The sequence below is a fragment of the Halictus rubicundus genome, chromosome 16, assembly GCF_050948215.1.
Source record: "Halictus rubicundus isolate RS-2024b chromosome 16, iyHalRubi1_principal, whole genome shotgun sequence".
Lineage (NCBI taxonomy): Eukaryota > Metazoa > Arthropoda > Insecta > Hymenoptera > Halictidae > Halictus > Halictus rubicundus.
In genome coordinates, this window is record NC_135164.1 from 4,290,983 (window position 1) to 4,317,188 (window position 26,206).

General features: G+C 41.0%; 1 protein-coding gene across 1 annotated transcript in view; it reads right to left on the bottom strand.

The window, feature by feature from the left end:
* LOC143362066 (glutamate receptor ionotropic, kainate 2) overlaps positions 1 to 23,022 on the bottom strand; it is a 72,107-nt gene extending 49,085 nt beyond the window's left edge. The window contains exons 1-2 of the mRNA XM_076801899.1: positions 22,751 to 23,022; positions 5,724 to 5,834 (exon numbers count right to left, since the gene is read on the bottom strand). Coding sequence (XP_076658014.1) covers positions 5,724 to 5,814 — 91 coding nt within the window. The 5' untranslated portion in view covers positions 5,815 to 5,834; positions 22,751 to 23,022. The remainder of the gene's footprint in view (positions 1 to 5,723; positions 5,835 to 22,750) is intronic.
* Between the last annotated feature and the right edge of the window lie 3,184 nt (positions 23,023 to 26,206).

A 26,206-nucleotide genomic window follows, 5' to 3' on the forward strand; every position in this document is an offset into this window, starting at 1 on the left:
GAGGCTCGTTGGGAAGAGGGAAAAGGCGGTTTTCCACGGGAAACGTCAATGAAAAGGCGTCTCCCGGTTCCGCTTCGATTCAATGGGAGCGCACGCATACCCGATCCGGTTACGCATCTGAAAGGGAAGTAATCACTTACTAAGAGGAGGGCATTTTCGCGATGGCGTGCCCCGCTTGGGAGAAGAGAGAGAGAGAGAAAGAGAGACAGAGAGAGAGAAAATAGAAAAACTAAAAAGAGAGTAGCCGGATCTCCGGGGGAGCGCGAAAAGAAGTCGCTATCCGTTCTCGATGCTTCTCTCTTCCGGTTCGGAGGGAGCTGCGAAGCTGTTCGACCGTAGGAAATCGACGATCTTTCAAATGCCTGACTCGAGCTGCGCCGTGACCTCTCCATAACCAGGGGTCGTGGCCGTCCATTGTCGCGGGAGGATTCTCTCGAGTCGAAAACCTTCATCGTTTGAACAGGATAGCGTGTGGTTTTGTATCAATAAAAGTCGACGGCACATGACGCCCCACTGAGCGAAAACGCGAAATCAGCGCTCGAAAATGGAAACAATTTCTTCTGTTTCGAAATAAACGAGTGACGGGAATGTTTTAAGAACATTCCGGAGGAAGCAGAAACCCGAAAAACAATTTTTGTCCTCCTCCACGACCCACAGGAGACCGGCAAGGCTCGAGGAACAAATTAAGAACGTGTAATTTCGCAATTTGATTTTGATTGCAATTCGAAGCTTCAAATGTCACCTTTTTACCTGTTAAATTTCATTCGATTGTCTCTAACGGTTTAGAAGTTATTATTTTAGACAGCCGAAATGGCATTTTCGCCGCGCAGCACACTGGGCCGGATTGAAATTAACTTCCGTTTGCCAGAAACTAAAATTCCTCATTTCGATGTTTAACTGAATGTAAAGTAACAATTAAACGCTAACAATATTATAATGATTTTATTCTCTAATCATTTCCTTCGACTTGATCATTTCTCCCGCGTATCACAGTGATTCAAAAGTCTGCGATTTGTACGCAGTCGGCAGAAAAAGGTGTCCAACAATAAATTGCAAAGAGACGTAAACGAATTTGTTACCGAACCTAATAAATACCGTGCTTCTTCGCAGAACTCGAAGCAAAATTCCGAAACTGCAAAAGACTGTATTTTATGGGAAAGTGCTGGCTTTTCTTTCTTTTGTTATAAAATCCTCCATCGTGTAACATAGTGGAGGTACAACGTTTACTATCATGTCTTTGCAACTCACCGGATTTTCCAAGAACGAAACGATTAAGCTTCTTAAACGTTATCGACAGGTTTCCCGGCGCGGCGCGGCGCGGCGCGGCGCCTGTTTGTTATGTTCGACAGAGATTATGGCATGGGCAGTAAAACTGGCTGATAGAGCGCCGGACACGGCGTATATGTATAATTTTATACGCGCGACGCGTATGTGAATATGATCCTTATTTACAGTCGCGTCGCGCCGCTATGTCGGAAATTTTACCAGATCGCCTGGGAGGGTTGCTTAAACCCTTCGAATGACCGAGAATTCTCGTGAACAACAACGGCTTTAGTGGAAAGGGCGAGCAGTCGCGTGTTGCTCGACCGGAGACCATAAAATCGCGGGAACAGGTCTCGCATGAACGTTTATGCTTCCCATTCGCTTCTAGTTTCAGTTTGTTTATGGGCCCTGTTGTCCGGATGTCGAGATTATTTCGATGGTATTTGATAAGTGATCGATCATTTTATGGGGCGCGTTCGGACCTTGTGAAATACAGCTGACAAATATAGGCTTGCCAAATAAATGCCAGTTCATAGAATTTAATAGCAAACATACTCTGAAATTGCATAAATAACATATTCCTTTATAAAGTTTAAAGATTTTTAAAACCTCGGTAATTTTTGCTTCAATTCCTCGACGCGTCTGACCATAGCGGACTCTTTCTACTTAGATTAATACGCGCAGAGGCGTTTTCGTTCTCTATTGATTTTCCCGTTTTTAACTATTAATTTATAGCGACTGATTGTGGAAAATATGTTTTATAACATTGCCAAGGTTTATGTTTGCATAAAAATTAACAGCGATAAATAGATAAGCTCTCCCCGGTTTTGTTTCAATATTATGTAAATGTACAGCATAAATAACGCACTTCGACCCCAATAATTGACCCCTAAATGCAAAATATGTGGACACCGATATTGCGAATTGATTTCATATCGCCGTAACATGTGTCTGCTAGCCGGTATCACGAAATAAATTGCTGCTACGAGTATTGATTATTTATAAGTCATTCTGTGACGGGTTATTGATGAATGAGTCACGACAAATGTGTCACTTTTCCGGATATAACACCGGGCATTTTGATGAAAATGAAATATGATGTAAATTCGAGGAGGGGTAGGTTTAAGTCGTGATTTTGCATGTTTCGATTATTTTTTAAACACGAGCCGTCAGAGTTTGCTGTCGTTAATCACTTTTACAATTACGTTATTTTTCGAAGGATTTTCGCATGTCGTGTTACTGTCGAGAGAAATGCACATACCTGGGATCATGCACTCATGGTGTTGTTGTTTGAAGAATTTATACGAATAAACAAATCACTTTAGAAAATTTTAACTCAAGTGCGAAAATAATCCATTCCAACTAATTTTTTCAATTATATATTTGGAATTCCATCTAGAAAATCGACTAAAACATTTTTCATTTGCACTTCGTTATCTTGAAAATAAACAAAGGTAACAGATACTGTTTTGATACTGATTTACCGTATTTGGTCAAAAATAATTGAAAATGAAAAATAAGGTGCTCTGATATCGCATTTTTCAATGTCATTGAAATATCTGACATCGCGATAAAAAATATTGACTGCGAAATGATTTGGAAGAGATTCGATTTCGAGCAGTAGTAGAGTCCGCGCATGCTCAGCCGCACGAAATGCTCGCTCGGCGGAACGATTGGTCGAAGTCAGTTGTTCAGGACGTGACAGGGGCACGATCTATTTATCTTAAGCGTAACATTACGGCTAAATAGTTGAAAAATGTTCAAATTAATTACCATAACGCCGCTATCATGATGGAAATGATAATTCAAGAAGACGGAATATCAGATACTTTCGAGGAGCTGTCGCAATTTTATGCAGACAGTGATAAATCGTATCGTTACGTTTCATTATCTTGCATCACCGAGCATTTTTCATAGTGCAATTATGTTTGACACGTTCATTACAATCGAAAAGCGTGGCTGCTAAAACATTAAAATCTTACAACTATAAATTTCGCGTTACAACGCCGACGCGAAGTTTATGCACTGTAAACACCGTCTACTACAAACAATCTATCACCCGTATGCGTGAAAATTAAACGCATAATATGCAATAGCTCCTACAATAACCTACAGGGTGTTCACGTTATTGTTGTTCAACTTTTCTTCTCGAAAATGGCAAATATAAGGAACAACATCCAGTGAACGATTTATCCATAATAAAAGTTATGTTTAAAAATTTTCATGAAAAATACTGTTACGAGAATAAGCGTTTCAGCATTTTTATCGAGAGACAAAATCCTGAGAATTTCCCTGATATTATTTGTGACTTTAGATGAAAATGAATTGTCACCTTGTAATTCATTCGACCAGGTTAACTGGAAAATTCGCCGGACGCGTCTCGGGCGTCAAGGAATTTTTCTCCCGGAGCATTTGTTAACCGAATGGAGTAGCGGAGCCCTTCAACGGGTCTACTCCCGTTGTGGAGTACTATACTGACCTACATTAGCCCTGTTACAGTCGCGGCTGGCGTTTAGAGATGGCGCGCTTCAGAGGTAAGATCGCTTAGCGCTTAGCGTTCAAGATCGAATGCTTCAGACAATCGTTTTAGGAACACCCTCCCTCTCTCTCTCTCTCTCTCCCTATCTCGCGAGATTCCCGGCAGGGCTACTCAACGAAATGTCTGGCCTGTGTCGCGTTCAACGTCGGTGGAATACGGTGGAATGTGCGCAGCCGGTGTGTACATATCATGGTAAATGCAGCTACTGCATACGCTAGAACAGACCTTTTATGAAACCCATCCGTTCTTCTCTAAATATTTGGGCATTTTCATAAGGGTAGTTTCTGCTAAGCCTGGGCTATGGCAAACGCGTACTTCTTCGGTAACCCACGGGCTACGTACGTGACTTCGTGAGAGCAGTCCTGTAATATGCCTATAAAGTGCAAACATTGTCAGTGTCCCCGGTAGCTGGCGCTCCCATGTAGCCACCCCTCCACCCCCGAGGTGCACGCTATTTACGTGGGGCCGCTATCCGATACAGTACTTCTTCTGACGAATTACCTCCATTCGACGAAACGAAAGGAAAAATACTTTATCCTGTTTTGAAAAGTATTGCGAACACTTATTTCTATTCTGTTTATCAACACTTTATTATCGGGAATCCATGACAGATTGGTTCGCATAAGAGAATTTTCACATGATAGTACAGTCAGCAAAATTTTAGCACAGTCGCTTCACGATACATGTCCACAACACGGGTCCACCCAGAGACAAATATCGTCCAGGAGATGCTGCTTTCTGCAATCTACTCTCGGGAAGGATATTTGCATCCTACGAAGTATTAAAAACAGCTAGGAAATCTGTGAAACAGAGATTCTCTCAATTCTCAATTTTTTGAAAAATTTTCTGATGCTTTTATAAATATTTTATATCTTTCAGAATTTTATTTCTGCGAGCGTTCTCGGAGATACCAGCCAAAATTCGCGTGATCCATTAAGGATTAATGAACGTAAGAAAACAGAATGTTCGTCGAAATGTAAATCAAACGAATTTTATTGTTATGGCTGCCTGTCGTAGTTCCGCCGGATACTCCATCTTTCGAAAAAAATTAATGGGAAGGAAGCGAATAAAGATTACTTTTATGATCGTGGGAAAGTAACAGGGAGAGAAATATTAGGGGAAAGAAATATTGATTTACTTTAGCGCGTTGTTCATTCATTTCACTTCGAAGATATTTCAGGAAAATCTTAATGGTCCACAAGCGTTGTTTGAATCATTTTTCACGCCGCTATCGTTTCTTGCGGAATTTTTCTCGTCATTCGCAAAAACGACGTTATTTTCTATGAGATAGGTATACTTCACTCCTACAGTATAATTAGTCACGTTTACGCAATTTCAAAATTTTTACAGGGCTGAAAATCTCAAAGGCTTCAACAAATGTCATCGTGTTTTACAATAATTAGTTAGAACAGCCAAACGTGAATGAACTCGAGCGGAAACACGGCAGAAAAGTAAATAAAAATATGGTAAAGAGGAACAAAAAGCTGCACTCGTATTGTTAAAAAACCTTATTTACCACTCGTGTAAATAGAAACGAATGTGTAATTCGAAACTGTTTACGAATCCAGTACGTTAGCTTTTCAACGAGTTGTCATGAAAATTGAATTACATTGTTTTTTATTCGCAATCGAAAAAGTAAATTTCTGCTCTCCGTAACGAAGGGAAGTTTGATGTTCGTATGCCCGAAGTAAATTGGCCTCATTGGAATTCGGTGTTTCGTGCAAATGTTTATAATTTGTTTTTCTCTGGCCGTGCAATTGCAGTATTTTCTACTTTCGTTTCGATTGACCTCCCGTTAATTCGTTCTCTGGTCAAGTGCTTACCTCGATTTTGTGATTTGGTCACCTAATATATATTTTTACAGTGTGCAAGTAATGCGACTGTCCTCGCATGCTTTCAATAAGTATCAATTTTCACTTACCAATTTTGATCGGCCTCGATGCTGCGTCGTTTCCGGGCAGGGTTATCGATAAACCAAAGATGACAAAAATGGCGAACAAATTCGGGCCCATTTTGGGACGCTCGAGATAACCTGAAACGAACAAATTTTATTTACAAGACATCCTCTATAAAAAAACATATAACTCATGTAATTACGATTATTTTTAAAGAATAATTTATATATCTCGGATACAATTAACGTAAAATATTGAACAGGTCTTCTGACAAATATTTAAAAAAATTCTTCAAAGAATGGCACTCAAAATACCCATACAAATGAGAAAGTGATATTTCCGTGTTATGTTGAATCACAAGCTGGGCCATCCGACATATAAATATGCAAAGTGTCATATATTTCAGCAGCGGAGTACAACGAGTGATAGTAAATTTGTCATATACGTTCGGCGAAGAAGCATGTACTGTGGAACTGGGTACGATTCTGGAACACTAACCGCCTATATAACGCGTTCGCGATGGGAGAGGTGCGTGCACCGTGGATATACGTAGATAGCCGACGAGAGTTGTCATGAAAGTTATGGTTTGTTTGGAGCGAACTCGGCCGGTTGCGCAACGCCGACGGAACTGTGCTCGCGAGAACGTCGTGACGCGAATGCTCGAAATTTCGCAATGGGAATTGATATCCGGCGCAACCGTTCCCGCAATGTTTCGATGCTTAATGTTGCTCTGATCGCAACTCCCTGGCGTGCAACGAGCAGCACAGAATCAATAACCGTTCCCTGTTTTTACTGCAACCCCGTGTCTCTGCCTCCGCGGGCGCGCCGGCTATCAAAGATAAAATTGAAAGCCACAAAATGTTTTTTCTCCGGCGCACTACGCGGTGATTTCGGCGGATTGCTACCCGTTTGTTTCTATTTTTCTATCATGTTTGCCACCGCTGATAGTCCTTTTTTTTTACTCCGTGATTCCGAATTTATTAGCCACGCACAGTGACGCAACGCTATCAAATATTCGGGCCCCGTCAGGAGATTCAAATTTCACGATACACTAAGTCTACCGAGAAATTTTTGCAGTTCCCCAACAGAAAATATTAGGTTGGCAAGAAAGTAATTTCGGTTTTCACTGATAGATGGCTTTATGTTTTGTTTCATTGACTTCTGTTAACGTTGCATTTGTTTTCTTTCTGACATTTCATAACTGCATCTTTTAGGTTACTTTTGAAGCAAATTACACGTAATTTTGATTAAAATTGTTAGTTCTGTGTCAATTTGAACATGGAGTGCAAAAACGAACATTATAGGCACATATTGCTTTTTTATTTCCGTAGAGGTAAAAAAGCTGCCGAGGCTCACGAAGATATATGTGATGTTTATGGTGTGGATTGCTTAACAGAACGCACGTGCCAGAATTGGTTTAAAAAATTCCGTTCTAGAAATTTCTCACTTAAAGGCGACCAACGTTCTGGTCGACCATCTGAAGTTGATGATGACCAAATGAGAGCCATTATTGAATCGGATCGTCATATAACTGTCCGAGAGATCGCAGACAGGTTAAATGTCTCTCATACAATTATAGAATATCGTTTAAAAAGTCTCGGAATCGTTCAGAAGCTCGATATTTGGGTTCCACACGAATTGAAAGAAATTCACTTAACGCAACGCATCAACATATGCGATATGCATCTCAAACGAAATGAAATCGACCCTTTTCTGAAGCGACTCATCACTGGTAATGAGAACTGGGTTGTTTATAATAACACAACTCGAAAACGATGATGGTCCAAGCGTGATGAATCAGCCCAAACCACGCCGAAAGCTGAATTGCACCAAAAGAAGATCATGTTGTCAGTTTGGTGGGATTACAAAGGTATTGTGTATTTTGAGTTTCTCCCAAGGAACCAAACCATCAATTCAGATGTTTATTGTCGACAACTAACAAAAGTGGACATAGCAATCAAAGAAAAACGGCCAGAATTGGCAAATCGCAAAGGAACCGTGTTCCACCATGATGACGCTAGGCCACACACATCTTTGGTAACATGTGAAAAGTTATTGGAGCTTGGTTGGGAAGTGATGTTTCATCCACCATATAGCCCTGACATTGCACCATCAGATTATCATTTATTCCGAAGTTTACAAAACTCTTTGAATGATAAAACTTTCACTAATGATGATGGTCTGAAATCGCACTTGGATCAGTTTTTCACCGAAAAGGATCAGAAGTTTTATGAGCGCGGAATTATGAAGCTACCAGAAAGATGGCAAAAGATCATAGGACAAGATGGGAAATATTTTATTGATTAAAGTTCATTGCTTTGATAAAAAAATTGGATTTTATTTCACCTAAAAATACCGAAATTACTTTCTTGCCAACCTAATAATACAATTGATTCATTAAAAATGCTTGCAAATCTTAAAATCTGATTTGGGTTTGTAACGCTCTTAAAAATTATTTTAACGTTCGAAATTGTGATGCTTTGCAATAGTTGGATGAAATATCAGTCGAACTTCTCCAATTTGCAAAAGCAAAAGTGGCCATCGCACGGTAAACGGCACGTGACTGTCCGACACAAGGAATTTTCTGATTTCGGGTTACATAAAGTGTTCTGAGCACTCTTCGAGATCACAGCGAGATCTTATGAGCGATATCAGTATTCCGGCCGTCCCGGTTCCGACTGATAGAAATCAGGACGCTCTCAGGATTCAGGATGCTGTCAGGACTCGGCGAACGATTGATCTCTTTCTGAAAGGAAAATCGATCTCATTTCGAGCTCGATTGTCTGTACATTATTTCACATAACAATAGACGCGTCCCGCGGGACGTGAACTATGCTGCAGCGCAAAATGCACAATTGCGATCGAATTCAATAAAATCACGAGCCGTACAGAGTATATTAATTGTGCGACCCGTTCTCATTATTGGAATTTCTATGGGTCATGTGTTCCGGACTATAAATAGCACGCGGAACTTGAATATACTTGATACACGTACGTGGAACGAAATAGGCGTTTCAAACTTTTAATGAACACCGCCGGACTAAGCGTGCATCTTTAATTAAGTAATGAAATTCGCGATTAAAAGCTCTGTGAAAAGGGAGACGACGTTAAACCTTTAGATATTTTTATAGCATGCGCATTGCTCTGTAGGATGAATATGTACACCTGACAAATGATGTGTTAATTATTATCTACATTAAGTTAGACTGTAGTGATGTATAACTACACAACTTTCGAACCAGTAAATTCCTCGCATTAAAGCATGGATTGTTGACATTTTCTCGTCAAGATCTACGGGATTATATAATAAAAAGTTAAAAATTTCTGGGTTGCCAAGTTTAACCCAAAATTCTTCATAGTCAGAGTATATTGCATGCACGGCCGCAGCGGTCAATTACAAATCGTATCGACCGTGATAAGGAATCGGAGAATTAAGTGTTTTCTAGACCACCTAATGCCGCGGCGCCCGTAAAAACAGGGAAAACTTCGGATGTAAACAGAGTCGTAAACCAGTTTAATAAAAGGGGAACGATCATTAAGCTGCTTCTTCATCGGCGCGTCAGATTTTCATGGGAACCTATCCACCGGAGAGAAGCAACACGAAAATCGAAGAGCGAGAACGCAGCGGTCTTGTAATCTTTTATTCTGTTTGGGTCGGCAAGTTTCGCGGACACTAAGTTCGCAATCGGTGTAAAATAAGAAACAAAACTGCACTATCTTCTAAATGAAACGCAAACAGAGAGAAATTTGATTCCTGTTTAAAGTGAAACGAAACGAAGGGGGAATCGAACGGATTACGGACGAAAGTTCGAATCCCATCGAGTCCGAAGGGCTTAAGGGTCACAATAAGCAACATGATGAAGGCCCCGTCGGACCTTCGAAGCGACTAGAACTTTTTCGAAAACTCCTTTGAGAACACAGACTCCCGAAGAAATTCGCAATTTCTTGCGGAGAGAGGAAAGTTTGATGTGATACTTCGCGGGCGCGTTCCCTGTGCGTGAAACCAAACGAGAAATTACGGTATGAGGGAAACATCCAAGTTTCTCCTTTCGATTATTAGAACTTCGCGGGATGCGGGTTTTGTGTTAAAAGTTAAACGAATCAACTACTTTAACGTTTTATTTCCTTCGAGTAAACTTCGTATCCTGTCGGGAGAATCATAAATCGTTAATGTCAATGACCGCGAGAGATCGATCGTCGCGCATCCCTTCCGACAATTAATCAATGCATTTCTGATCTAAGCTGGTAATAAAAATTTTGTACGTAATTTTGTAAATGAACGCGTGTAGCGAAATCGTTGATAAATTATTCAGTGACAGGGTGGCCTGAATAGTTACAAGTAATTCTATTGTTAAAAATATTAATTACATAATCATGAAATTGTAGTATTATAATATAGTACCGTCCACAATGGCATTATAATTCATCGAATACAATCGTGTTATTTTGTTACATTGGAAAATCGTATGCATTGAATTGGTAATCAGTGGTTATATATAATAATATCTTGAAATAATGCGATATAATAATACAAATGGGTAATACAATAAACAGTCCATGCAATAGTTTAATGTAACATTCAAAATCATTTGAATCATTTTGAACTGTAAGTATTAGAAAAGAAATACCAATGCAGAGTATAAAATTCACTGTAATAATTATTTTGGTTACAGTGCTGCTCATTGGATAATGTTCAGTATATATATGTAACGCTGATGGAAAACATTTTTAAAATGAACGAACAAAGTTCCTGCGATAGGAAAATTTGTACTGTCATGTTTCACAAGTCCTACTCACACGAAAACTTTCCTCCATCCGTTTCCATCGGAACGTATAACTTGAGAACGTTCTCTATAAAAAAAGCCACACAATCTATCAACTTTCCCGGACCCAGTGCGTGTTCCAAAATTTAACGGAGCTCCCATTAACGTGTAAAGTAGGCCGAGCAACTTTTCCAATATTAATCCATCGTCAGTCTGTACACACAGGACTGTGTCAAAGAATTCTTTGAATTACAATGGAAGAAGGGAAGTTTCTTCGTTCTTGTTCGTACTTCATTCTGCGGAGTGGAGCCGCGGACAGGATCGAAATAACACTTAATGGCCAAGTTCCCAGGTGAAGTAGTTGTCCAACGGAAACAGATACGCGGGTAAAGAAACTTTTTTTTTTTCTTATTTCCACCAACGAAACAGCTGGGAACGTTTATTTAACGAAAAAGTCGACCGTCCCCCGAGTTTCGTACAGTTTGATGGAAAATACCGGCGGATTGATTCCGCCTGGGGGAAGAAGGTCGAGATGAAGGAAGCTCGACAGGCGTGATCTTTATCGGATACAGAAACACCCTCGGTCATCCTTCGACTCGTTAAAATCTGTGTCAACGTTCATTAAAGTCTGTGTCCTCCGGAGGCGGTCCGGAAACCGTAATGATCCGCGACCGACGAAATTCATTCAGTTGACTCTTCCGGCCCTCGTCTCAAGAGTCTTCCTTGGGTCATCGTGCCGCCGACGGCCATATTAAATATGCCAACAGACATAGGAACGATTCTCTGAATTTAGTCGAATTTATTCCCCTAGATAACATCGATTATTCGTACCTTTTTAGTAATTCCATTTAAACTTCATTTTTGAGAGCTGTTATTCAACGCATATGTTTTTTTTTATTTAAATAAAACCAGCGAATAGTTAAAATTCACAATTTCCCGCAAAAATGTTTCACACCGTTCCTCCCCGGGGCGGGCCTCAATTATCAAAGTCTAGAAAATATTGATTTAACCTCGGGTTCTGTAGAAAAGAACATAACACAATCCGATTGTCGAAATAATGGAGAAGGACCCGCGCATCGGGCGTGAATTAATTCCATTCGTTTCGATATTCGCCAAACCAGATATTCACGGTAATTTCGGCTCTCGCAATAACCAATTAATGTATAGAATTCTTCATTCGTTTATCTGTATGATAATAGGCATAACTCGATGTTTGCCGATAATTACGATTACCATCTGCCGTTCGAAACTATCGATACGAGGGCGAAACGTTACACCTGGGAAATAATAATGGCCGGGCTCGCGGGGTCGTCGAATGAAATCGTTTCTCACGGTATTTATTACATTTATTACGGCACCGAGTTTCCGGAGCTCGTTTTTCCACCCGGTTTTACTTTCCGTTCGATTCGGTGCAGTTCCGCCGGGCTTCCGTTTCTAGAGCTTCGGGATTTTTCCTCCCTTTCGAATTTCGAAGTTCCGACTCGCGCGATCTAGCCGAGCCCTTCAGAAGTTTAAATTGCCGGCTAACCGTCCCCCCTCCCCTCCTCCCCCGTGCTTAACACATTCTTCGTGCCGCGCCGACATATTCGAGAGCTCGAATTTAATTGCAATGTTATTCGCCGGAGAACGTCTGTGCAGTTTGCTTGTTCTCCTTGTTAAAATTCGAACGTAGCCCGAATGATTCTCAATTCCAGCGCCCGACCACTCGAACGGCTGGCATTGTTGGCACCATTTAATTATTTCGCCTTTCTTGGAGATAGACGGAGTAATTGCTTCGCTCTGTGTTGCGTCGTTACGAAAGACACGAACGACATGTATTTTCGAACGAGATTTCCGTTTTGTTTCTACGGTGGTCCTACTAATAGGGAAGATATAATAAAGAATAAACTAGGTATAATGAAGTACGCGATGTGCGGTAAAAAGAAGGAAACAGACGAATAATGCTAACGCAGGACAATAATTGAAACAGCTGATAACGTGCATGGAAAATAAAAGCTAATTCCTGGTTCTATTTTATTATCATTAGACTGAAAATTTGATTCGTTTGTTATCGGGCTACAGATTTTATTCATTTCTCACTATTCCTAGAGATTTCATTCATTTACGTAAGCCTGATTTTTTCCTGTTTTGTGTAGTACAAGATTTTTGCATCCACAAATCAAGTTTAGAAGGATATAAAGCTGTACATTGTTTAAACCTTTAAATTCGTAAGGGGGATTACCGAATTTGAACAGCAAATAGAACCTGTCTCTCCCATACGATTTCATAGAGTGAGCGAAATTAATGCTCACATATAGTAAGATTCATCATGCATGCACTACTCTATTGTTCCAAAACATATGTGATTTACTGCCTGTTCCGTTGAAATCATCTCGACCTACATATGGATCACGAATAAGTAAATGTGTTAAATCGTTCCCCGGAGCATTGTTTTACAGGATTTCCAAACGCATTCGACTGTGAAATAAATTAAACGATACAACGATTCGGTACGATATCATTCGGAACGATTCAATTTCCAATATCATCGTTTTGACAATTACGCGTATAATCTAATACGAAATTGAACATGAATTGAATAATTGAATAATATGAGATGTGCAATTGAAAGTCTACGAGTTTCACGCGACAAATTATTACTTGCCTATGTGTGCCACGTTTTTGCAATTTTTGGAGTTCTGTACACCCATGCTGCTGCATAAAAATTCGCGGAAATATGAAAATTTCTTCACATTAATTATCATTGAATCCACAGCGCAATAAAAATGTACGTTTCACAAATGTTCACGGATTTGTTCGTTCGATATGATCATGATATTATTTCCAGGTCTCGAATGTAACATGCAAATACGTTATTTGTTTGAAGTTCTAATACCAAGCGTTCGAACACTTTCGCGAGCCAGCGCAGCCGAAATTGATTCGTCCATCGGATCGCATATTTCCCATGAGCTCTGGCGATATTAAATCATCAACGGGTATTTGGCGATCGTAAGCGGAGGATCGACCACACAAGCATTCCGATCGTAAACTATGCCATAACAGATACCATAAGCGTATCGGAACACAAGCGATCTCCTTGCAGGACGGGAACAACGTCTTCCGATATTCAACTGACCGCGCGTTTCGCAATGCGTGCGTGCGTGCGCGAATTTAATACCTTTTCGTCTTTCTTCTGCTCAGCGGGATGATCGAGTATCTCGGAACTCCCGGTTCAATTCTGTTTATTGCGACATAAAAGAGCCCTTAACGCGAAGGCGAGGGCGGAACGACTTCCATAAAGGGACCGAAAACTTTTCTTCCCCGCGCGTTTAAACGACGATTTCGACCGTAGATCATGCGAGCGAACGAACGGATGAACAAGAGGCACGCAGTTCACGCAAAAGCAACGAGGAAAAGAGCACGCCGGCCGAACGGGGAAAACTTTCGACAGGACGTTTGTTATGCGATGTATGATTTTCGTATTTCGAAAGATGAGAATTTCCGGAAATCCCGATTTGATTTTCGCTACCCGCGAGCGAGGAAAAAAAGGACTCCCGGCATTGTTCGTACGTTGAAAAAAAAAAAAGAAAATTATTCGCGACGAGAGTTTGGTAAAAAAGAAGTCCAATATGTGCTTTCCCAGCTCACAGTCCGATTTAGGTTTTTAATGAATTAGCGATCGAGAGAGGCTTTTATGTTCGCGTGGAAAGCGGCCAAATTTCCTGACCATTTTCCACGCAGGTTTTTCGTGCGGCCGCGGTTTGCGCGTGACTATGAACCAACGCGAATTACGGACGGTATAGTCGCACGCCAATAGCGTGATATTCATTGTCGAGAAACTAGTCGCGCCAACACGGAGATTACAGAAGTGACAACGATCATGCTGTTAATACTGCTTGTAGTAATAAACACATGGCATGAGAGAGAGAGAGAGAGTCCAGGCTGTTCTGGAACGCCTGGTTGGAGGAGATTATGGTTTTAAAATGTTAGAAGAATGTCGAAGAAAAAATTAACAGAGTTATTACTACGAATTATCGTTAGATAATATTAATATTTAAACAGTTTATTCAGTAAAAGTTATCCATTTTATTAAAACGCGAGTTCCGCACTTAATTCCTTGAGAACACAATTTTACAGACAAGAAATCGGATTTTATCAAAAGAAGATTTATTCGAGGAAAACAATCCCTTTGGCTTATAAAGTCGCGTGACCTACATCTACGTCGTCGGGTCCTAGGAAAATGAATCGAAGAAAAAGGATGAAAGCTTTTGTTAGTCCCACGACGCTTCTCCGGGATCTGCGGGGACCTAATCACACATTTATCTGATTCGACAGAACATTCTTAAAATATCCGATTCTCTTTTCTCGGTTTCAATTGCGAAATGTTAGACCGGGTCACGAAGCTCGCCGAGATTCCCAGATCGATGAAGCCTGATGAAAAATTGATCATTTCACAAAATTCACGAATCGTTTAATCCCCGTGTGTCTTTTCTTTCATTCGGAGGTTTAATGATAATTGCACAATCGAACATATTGTAGGACCACTGAACCACAAAATACAAATTGCTGATTTCACGATAACAATACTTATTTTGAGTACGCGAGGCGTTCAGTCGTTAATCTGAATTGTTCACTCGCTGGACAGGTCATCCTGCGATTAATTTGCTTTGAACGAGATGGAATAAAAAATGTACGACCACTGAGAAACGAAGCAACGAATGGATTACGGATTAAGGTACATTTAGAATTTAGAAAAAGAAGGGAAAGGGCACTATAATTGCAGCTTCTGACGTTTGAGAAGCTAACCAAATAGGGCTGAGCGGATCACGGAACAATAGGGGTGCAATCGTAGCTATGTCGATGCTAAAAATTTCCGTCGATGTTCTAGCATATGCGCTCTCCGAGTTGGTATATAATTCCATACAGATAAAGAGACTCCGCGCGCGCAAAGGGACACCGCGCGGAGCGTGTCCTTTTTAAAAAGCAGAAAATGCTGCGAACTCGCTGCGACCCGGGCGGCTGACATCAAAGGACTATTTTTGCAATTCCCCAGCGCCGTGTATCCTGTCACGTGACAATCGGCGAGAAACGGTACACAGGTGACTAGAAAGTTGTAAAAATTGACGTCCTATATCGAAGGGCACGTGCCTCCCGGGCTGTTTTGTACTGATTCCCGAAAGCTTTGATGTTCGATCGCGCTCCGCTATAAATGATGCAACATATCTCAGTACCGTGAAAATCGACGTAAAAGTTTGACAAAAAAGGAAACAACATCGAACGAGAGTAAATATCACGCGTAAATAAATAAATCGAGGCAGAGAGTGGTCGAACGAAGTGTGCACTACGCGATTTGGAAAACTTCGAATCCGCGAAACGGTCTTTGAACAAAACGGAAAGATTCCGGCTGCAAATCGGCACTTCATTCAGACGATGTTCTCTTCATTTTTTCACTTCAAGCGGCTATCAGAAGGGTTAATTAAAACCCTTGCAAGCAGCATCAAAGAGAAGCCGACATGCTAATACGACATGTGAGACGGAGGGTCTCTTTGAGCGTATCCTTACAGTTGCCTGATCCGACAGTTTTATACTGAATTTCACTTTTTTTTTCTGGAACAAGGTATTCAGAGCCCACGGATACTATCCAAAAAGAAAAAATGATTTACGCGATTAACGCCTTACCGTACGATTTTCTTGAAGACTTAAACTTATTTGAAGACTAGAAACTTATTGGCTAAGTATACTCGCACGCACACACACGTACGTGGAGATTTTCGATATAGACAAAGATTTATAGCAGCAGTTACAAATCATTATGGAAGACAATTGAAGACAATTTGTATCGGTTTAACAAGTGATTTCTGAAAATAGCGGAGAGGAAGATACGTGGCAACGAGGCGTGAAGAAGACAAAAGGTTTCCCCGACACGGACGACCATCATAGTGCCGAAGTTGCTTTACAACTTTTGATATCGTAAATTCCGCACCTTATGGCCAGACAGCATTGTTCACGCGAGCCGCTCGTTTCAGAAACAATGGGTAATGTCGAGTATTGGTTGCACAGCGAATAGCTGGAAGGTTCGCCAAACATTCAAGCAACAGCGTCTGAATCTGGCATCGCACACGCCCGAGGAAAAATGTCGCGAACAGCGCCGTCAAAGAATTCCGACGGAAAAGAATACAAATTCGAGTTCCATAGAGAAAATGACGGCGTCGCGTCGCGTCAGTTAAAACCGACACGCATTTATGAAGAACTCGTATAAAAGCTGCAATGTGGCCCCGCGCTTTTTTATTTCTCACATTATTAACGTCGGCGAAAGTGGCATTGTGCATTTCATACACTCGTCCAACGATAAAAATATTGTTACATCTGCCGCGAAAGCATTGACTCCCCTACTCGTGCTATTGCGGACGCGTCCATATTTTTATGTAACTTGTAGGTACCACGTGATATCCTTATTTCGCGCTACGAAGACACGTGACACCAGCGAACGCGACGATTGGTGTGCGCTGCACGAAGGAGAGGATGGTAGAGGAATTAGGCGTTTCGGGGGCCCCTATTTCCCGCGAGAGCCTAAGCGTAAGAGTGGGGTCTCGCAGATTCCCCTGTCATCACCTCATGGACGCACAGTACATAATTTAAATTAAGAAAAGTGCAACTTTGAGATTTATACCTGGGTCGATAAAGAAACGGATTTTCTGAAATTTTTTTTAATTTAAGGCCGCATTTATCGAAATATTCCCTACTATTATTTTTGTAAAATATGTCTGAATAAGTAAATAAATATACGGTGGCTACACGATTTGATTAAGGTTTTTATCGTTTTTTTCCCTCTGACTTTATCGAAATTACATCAATTTGGCTCGGCACTTTGCGATCAGGTGCAACTTGTTCGGTCGTCACTACAAGGTTAAATCGCGTTACAAATTTCCGGTACAGCGATTAACATTTCCATACTTAATAGTAACTGAATGGAAGCGAGAAATGTTGCCGCTAGCATATTGCCGAACAATATAATTAACGTGTTGAATTTCATTAGCACATTTGGACATTGGATTATTCATATAGCAACGAAAGATTCATTTAAATTCCAATTATCCGATCTGCATGAATCAATGGTAAAAACGAGCATGAAATACGTTTATTGGCACACCTTGATCTTGATTTTTTAATATTTGTACCGATCACTGTGTTTATTTTAATTATACTTATTTGTAATATCCCTTTTTTAATACTCGTTACGCTTTAAACATAATTAATATAGGCACAGTAATTGGTACCCCCACGGTAGTTTGGTCTCTTACCGTATTTGATAATAAAGTTAGCATGGCAAGATGTGCACAGTAATCGTAAATAGTACGTTCCCTCTGGTGACCCAACACGTTGCACCGCATTGTACGTTGTGTCAACGTTTGTGACAGTCAACGGCCGACACTCTACATACGTTAACCCAAGCGTAAGTGGCTAAAAATGAGGGAGAAACCTCGAAGTGAAGGAAATATAGGTTGTAGGAATTCTCAGTTAAAAACAGGTGGCCGATGCGCGCAAGAACATAAACTTGACTCTTTCTACGCCGTTCTGGCCCAGTCCTCTCTCTCTCTCTCTCTTGCTCTCCTCTCTCTCTCTCTCCATCTTTCTCATGGACAAGCACGCATACAAGGAAATTCTCGAGTCGGATTGGATTCGATTCAAACACGAGAAGGAAGCTCGCTTACGTGCCGGCCATTGGTCTCGATTCGAGGAAAACGGCACTCTAACCACTCGCGGCTCGTACAGAAATTGAATATCGGTGCGAGTCCGTCGGACGAACCGGAGGCTCCATGGAATTTCAAGTCCGCCATCGCCGCTCTCGTGAAAGCGGGTATAGGATGGGGTTGGACCCGGCCAGATTATGAATATCATGATTCCTCGTTGCGGCAAAAATTGGGGAAAAATAACGGTCCTAGAACGCCGGAACGTGTGCGCGGGCTCAAGTTGCTTCTGAAAGAAGCTCGCCTCGAGTAGAAACCGTGCAACGCTGCACGCTGCATTGTGGTAAATGTTTCCCAAAAAGACGAGAAAAAATACAACTATTGGGCGTAAACAACTATTTTTAAAAATAGGAAACGGGTCAAATTAAAAACTTATGCACGATTTGATATACAATATCCGACTTGTCCGAGATAATTATATTGAATTTTTCTACAAGAAAAAGTAATCTTTAAGTGGCCAAAATGTATAAAATGTATAATTGCTCAAGATTATTGCAACTGGCTATGAGCGACTCTGTAAATATTTCCCCAATCGTTTGAGCGAATTTTACAGAAGTTCCGTTTCGAAGTCGGCACGATTTATTCGACAGCCTCGGAAAAATCGTCTTACGCGCTGCGGCAACGTAACAGCAGCATCGATTTTCGTCTAATTTTCGAGGAGAATCATCGACCATTGTGCGACGACGTCGGGCGCCGCCGGTTGCTCGGCGAGAGAGCACCGGCGAATTTCTGGCCGCGTTTCTTACTGTTTATCGTGGTTATGGCGAGTAAATTGTTGCGCCCGCGGAAATTGGAATTAGCGATGTCAGCGCAGACGAGAACAAGGAAACGAGGAAGGGAATGTTTACCCAATTAGCCCGGGCGCAATGTGCGCGTGCCACGTACGAAACTAGTTTTCAACGGCTACGGAATTGAAAATAATTAGCGAGCCGGGCGGAAACACAAGCGGATCCCAGTCTCTATCACGCGGAAAAATTTAACCGTTCCCGTGAAAGCTCGTGGCTCGATGATAGTGGGAGTTAATTCGCCGAATACTGTTTCCGGTTTCCGGCGTTCCTGATCTCGCACGAGGGGGTCATGCGATCTAGAAAGATCGATCTTGAAAGGATTTGTTTGAATTCGAAGCTCGAAATTCCGCCATTTCGTTAAATAATAATTTATGTCTTTTGGTCATGCCATGACTTTTATTTGAGGCCAATAGTGTGCCTCTCTTCGAGGAATTTATAACTCCTACAATTTTTGAAGTATTTTTGGAAAATAAATATGCAAAATTTTCAAATTTCGAAAGACAGTGTACAACATGACGCTTTAGAGAAGACACCCATGAGTCGAGGAGCATCGGTTCGACCCGGCAAACAATGCTCGAGAAAGCATGATTAAGCGTTGTCTGCACGCATCACATGTACGCCGAGCGAAACGTTAGGTCGGTTATGCACCGACGTAATGTACCGTGCAATGTAATACGATTCGCAAGTTCCGACGCGGATGTGATTGATGACGTGGCGATTCACGGCGAATCGGTTTCCCCACAGCGAACACGAAAGCCTTTGTGTTTTTCTATAGTGTTCGCGTTACGTTCAAAAAACTTGTTTTGCAGTACGTGCTTGTACCAATTTGCGTACGGCTGTGTGCTCGATTGAACTCAGATTTTACGTAAAGGCAGTATATGCTGTGTACAATGCGCTAGTTTTCAAAACGACGCTCGTTTCGGAATGGAAATAAAACTGGAGACAATAGAGAAATTTATTCTGGGCAGATGAAATCAGCATGCATAATTATTTTGCTACGAGCTGTTTCGCGAGTTTTCGAAAAAGTGCTACCAAATTTCTAATAACAGTTCAGGAGTCGCAGTAATTTTCCTGCAAAACTTTCAAGAACCTGCAGCCCTATAATTACAACCCTTCCCCTGCGTTTTAATTAACGTTTCGAATTGCACAGCTGTGAAAATGATGCGTAATTGACGTCGTTGTTGGTGTAAATTCAAAACTGCGTTGAAATCGACAGAGGTTGTGTTTTTTGTTTTTTGGTTTCTGTTTCAAAGAGCAATTGTGTTGCGTTTTTCCAGTCTGGTGCTCTACACTCTACTTGTATTCTGTTATTCGCTATTATTTGTGCTTGCGCTTCTTCTTTTATAGTTCTCTTGCCGTGCAGTGTAACCGATATTTGCGAAGTCAAAAAAGAAAATGGTTATTAATATTACTATTTTTCACGCGACGCGAACACAGTTTTTATTTTCCGCGTGTACTAACCGTGACGTAGAGATTTCGTAGTCGACATGAAATTTATTTATCCTAGCGCTCGGTGGTAACGAAAAATAATACCTGTATATAAATAACCTTGTTTGGTGGATACGTTCGAAGATAAACACTTTTGGAAACTTTACCTAAAACATTTTTCTTTGTTATCTGAACATGTTGTCTACCAATTTTAGAGTTTCCGCGCAATTGCAGAAAGAATTACCCGGAACGTAGTAAACGAAAAATATTAATTTGCACCTGACCGTTACTGTAATAGCAGTTTTCAAAACTGCAATATTTTATTAATTGTAACATATTCATCTGTGACACGTTAACGTAATTTAGTTCTATTTTTGGAAAAAGAGGATTAACGTCGACATTTTTAAATTGCCAGTTTTCACAATTTTCATAACAATGCTTGAGCGAATAAATTCATTTAATAATTTCTACCGGGCGCGTCTATGCGATATGAAAAACGTGAAACCGGTGGCACGGTTAGTGTTAATCGCGATACAAATGACTATGCCGACGGAACAGTCGTAAACACCATGCCGGGCGAGCACGCGTGACACGTGTACACACGATACTCGAATAATTCCCAGCACACCTCGCGGATCGTGGTTGTTAAAACGCAGAATTGTTGTAGAAATAGTGACGACCAGTATCGACTGGCGGAAAAACGCAAAGTCAACGTCACGCGCGGTATCCATCCGCCTTTCGATCAACCTCGCCGGTTTTTTCAACAGTTCAGTATTTCGTTGTTCCCAAAAACAAGAATTTCCTTCTCTTCTTTTTCTTCAATTGTTGCACGCGTTTCCAGAGCTTTTGGAAACTCGTAGAAATCCGTGCAACGAACAAGAAAAAAAAAAAACGATTCAAGAGCACTTCTGAATGGAAACGTTGATGAACGCGAGATTTGATAGATTCGGCGCGAACAAACGCGAATTCGCGGCGGTGCTAATGCTCGCGACCGAATGCCATATAATATTGTCGGGTCAAGCATTAATAGCTACGTGGAAACGATTTCGAGATTCGCAATCACCGCAAACGTTGTTATTAATTTAAACTGATCCATCAACTCCGAAAGCCAACATTTCGCTCGATAACGGGAATCGCTACCGTCGCGGCGCGTTGTGTTTTAGGATAGTAAATTTTGCGCGTAGCGAAAATTACTATTTTACTATTTTTTTTTTTTTCGGTAAAATCCAGCTCTCTATACTCGCAGTTCGATACAATTTCGTCGCTGCTCGACGCTACTTCAAACTGGGAATTTAGCGAAACCGTCTATCGTGAAACGGTTTTTATATTTTGTTCGTCGATAACGATTCTACGATCAGCTTAAGTGTAAATGCACCGTTATTTTCGGCAGTATTGTACGTACGAAAAACATGTTAACACGAAAATCATATGGTCCAAACGAGCGCGTATTTGAACCGGACAGAACATTTTTATAATATTATTAAAACGTTCGCACACGCGTGACAGCCACGATTTTGTATTTCGCATGAAGAAAATCCAATTGATTGTCCGCATATCGTTATTCGAAATTATATCGCGTAGCACGATATCGGGGGAATTTATTATTTCTCTGTGACGATATTATTGTTCGTATTTCAGAAGAGGATACGTTGCGTTTCCAACAAACGCGTTGCGTTGCGCACAAACGAGCCCCGGTAACGAACGCGTTGTCATTTACTATAATATTATTAACTCGCGTCGCATCTAATCACGAGACGATCATAAATTGATTTTTAATCGAATTCTGGACAGGAAAATCTAACCTCGAAGTGGAACAATAATTGAATTGGTATAAAATGAATATGAAATTATGTAAGGGACAGTGCAAAGGTCAGCAAATTTCCTAATACAGAAAAATGGAATCCACTAACCTAGAATTATAAACGCTCATACTAAATTCTAACCATTTAGCAACCCAGTTTCGAATGTTCTGCAAATTAGTATGATTCTAACATTGGCTTGTTTTGGCTAGGATATGTATCGAATTACGGTATGCGTGTTCTGTATCTGTATCAGTATCCGTCAGTCAGTTTTTCATTAATATTTACCATATTTACCATCGTTCTTTTTCTACTTCCAAAGCGTCCGTCGTACAAGGGTTAATTGCGGAGATTTAAATTTCACAGATAAATAAATAGAACGTAACAAGGAACCTGCAGTACGATGCGAGTATCTTCTTGTGCTAGTCGCTAAGAACCGTTGACGGGATTTTGAACTGGCAATAGGAGAGCCAAGAAACGTCCGTTTTATTGTAGTTTTCTCTTAGATGAAACGCCGCACTTCGCTGTTACACGATTCGAAAGCTCACCTTGTTACAGATAACGATTGGTTGGCGGGCAGCCGCGCGGCTCCCTTATCCCAGCATTTTCGACTGTCTCGGGGCCGACACGACGTGAAAACTGGAAAAATAGAGCGCGCGCGAGATCGGATTTCGGAAGAATCTTCTAGAACCACGGGGACGCCGGCGGAAACCGAATCCGAATCCGAATCGATTGCGAAGCTCTCACGGCGAAGCTTCGCGTTCGGTGGCCCTGCCACGGACTGATTTAAATTTAGCACCGGCCAGCCTAAATACGAATCGTCCGAGGTTGTCCTCCTCGAAGAAGCGCCGTTCGGACTGGGCCGAAACGATCACCTCGATCCGTCCAACCTTCCCCCGTTTCATAAACAAAAATATTGAGCACAACCGGAAAGATTAGTAGAAAGCTTTTTCACGTAGGGGGAGTTCCCCTAGTACCGGACACTTAAGGTTTTTCTTAAATAAATAAAAGAATAAAATATTTCATGTCTTCTATACCATTTTATTTATAACTTAACAGCATTATCAATCAGTAGAAACCAAGAAAAGAAATAATTTTGTTCTAACAATTAATTAAAACTTTGATCGAAGTTTGGTATCGAATTTGCACAGTTCGTAAAGTGTCCCCTAGTAACGGACATTACATGCATTGAGAATGTAGCTTAAAAATAGTTTCAAAGTAATGTACAGCGATCACAAACATAGTTATCTGCAGATTCCGGGATATCGGTACAAGCTTCATGTGCCCATTTTTTGCAGCTAAAACACTGAATCCAGTCTTCTTCATTGTTTTCTAAACAAACCACGCAACTGGTTTTCAAGTTTGACTCTCGTAGTTTTAATGTTCTGGTTGTCTTACGCTTATTTCCCGAATTTTTTATTTGTTCTGTCATCCTCTTTTTGTTTTCTTTCTCCTCGGTCATTTATTTATTTATTTTTTTAATTATTTTAAAAATTTTTTTAAAAGTGATTCTTAACCACTGAAAACAAAATAATAATAATTACTTCTCGAATAATTATTATTAATACGTATATGAATAAGTAAAATTCAGATTTGTATTGTCCGGTGATAGGGGACAATGATCTGTCCGGAACCAGGGGACACCGAAGCCATAAAAAAAAATTATTTTTTGTATCAACCAGTGCACTGTATATACAAAATACAGAGGTAATTAAAAAGACTACTTTCCAAAAGACATAATAATGCCACTCATAAGTTTTTCTACTAACCAAAATTGATAGATGTAACACTTTATAATTTGTATGATACACTAGCTTGTACTTAAACGCAACAATGGACTGATATTCCCAGCTATGCACATGCGACTGGAATGTGTCGAAACCTGATTGTGCTTGGATCTATCCCCACTACTGCTCACGTGAAATGACGATCGCATTGCATTTCAAATCTTAAAGATATCGCTACTGTCCGGTTTTAGGGGAACTCCCCCTACTAACAGACAAATTCGGTTTCACTCCGGGATCGTAAAATTTGCGGAGAAAAACATAGATTTGCATAGACTCCGAATCCGCCGACAATATTATTAACGAGATGCCGCTTTACGAGGTAAGGGATTACCAATGAATGGCGGCTCCGACTGCTCGGTACTTCCGGTTTGTGAAAACAACAGCCGTTTGTCTCTTTGCCTATCGAACGACCCTCGTATCATAAAGCCGCCTTTATTTACCAATTGCATTCGACGAGGACGATTCAGTTGGACTTGACGGGCGGTCATGATCGGCGCAAAAAAAAAAGAGAGAGAATAGAGTGCCGTCGAAATCCATCCGGCGAAGTGGGATACAGCTTTTTATCCCGCTCGATGCGGAGCCACTAAACGCGAAACAGTTAATTGGCAATCGGATTAACGCGGCGTGGAATTCAATATTCGCACGGCAGCGCGAGCTCCTGTTCGTTTTTCGGCGACGGTTATTAACCAATTAGTTCTTTCCGCGACTTTCGTCGTATTTAATTGTTTCCCACCCCGGCTGTTCACGCGTGCGTTTAACGCTCTCTCTCTCTCTCTCTCTTTGCTTTCCCCGTTTCTCCCCCTGGACACCCCCTATTTCTTTCGCCACGGCAATGTCCGCAGGGCGTAGGGAATTATGCGACATCGCGGTGGCGAACTTCTCGCGGCTTTACGCAATCTTCCGTGAAACGCGGCGCAAACTTTCGGCCAAGAATTCCGAGTTGCCGCGGTGATATAATGCAACCGGGCTGTAATTTTCGCCGGGCACACACCGTTCAAAATTTCTATCCAAGTTTTACAATTCAACGGTCCTCCGTCGGGCCGACGACCGATGTGAATCACGGTGAAACAATCGGAAAGTTAGCGCCGGTTACCGGTCCCGACCGGGGAGAATTGCGCGCCAGGGAAAACTTGGAGCTTTGCGCGAGCACCGCCGGAGAAAAAAAAAAAAAGAAAAACCGAAGAGAAACGGTAAACCGTGGCGCAGACTGTCGTGTCGCCGATTGCGCAGGACAGAGGTCAGTTTTGTTTTCTTCGTTGGACACGTTGCGCGAACTTCGCCAAGATTTTGCAACACTTTGTTGCACGCTGGCGGCAGACGTGTCGGTATGGCACGAAATTCCGCGCGCGCGGACACTTCCAACTGGACCGCCGATCTTACGCGTAAAAACATTTAAACAATTTGAAAGTACCGTCGTATTGTTCTCAACTCGATAACAGTATCGAAAAAGGAAACAAATATTTATACAGCTCCCGTCTCTTGTAAGTAACACAATTTTTATTCTGCTTATTATTATTGCTATGACCAGACTGAGGATCTCTGCGCAAATTCTAACTTTAAATTTTATAAAAATCAGGACGGGCGACAAGTTCAGGTTATCAAGCAGAAATTGTTTTATGGAAAGCATAAGTGTGTTAACACGTTAACTGCCACGTCAATCACATATGACTGACAGTGATTTTTGACTGGGTTTAGAAATTCATTTTTATTACAAGATATCCAGATAAATCGAATTTTATTGGAGTCTTTCGAATTCAAAAGGCTTAACACAGCATCCCCTATAATACATTTTAAATTTCTAGTTTTGGTTTCGTTAACACTGGAACTACCGAGCCCTAAACGTGACTTAGACTTATCGCTTTATAATAACAGCAAGATTGAAGTTGCTCAGGTTTCACACGATTTTTATGGTAACATGTACTCGAAAGAAGAGATGTATTAAAAAATGTTTATTATAAGATATCCAGATAAACCGAATTTTATTGGAGTCTTTCGAATTCAAAAGGGTTAACACAGCACCCCCTATAATACATTTTAAATTTCTAGTTTTGGTTTCGTTAACACTGGAACTACCGAGCCCTAAACGTGACTTAGACTTATCGCTTTATAATAACAGCAAGATTGAAGTTGCTCAGGTTTCACACGATTTTTATGGTAACATGTACTCGAAAGAAGAGATGTATTAAAAAATGTTTATTACAAGATATCCAGATAAAC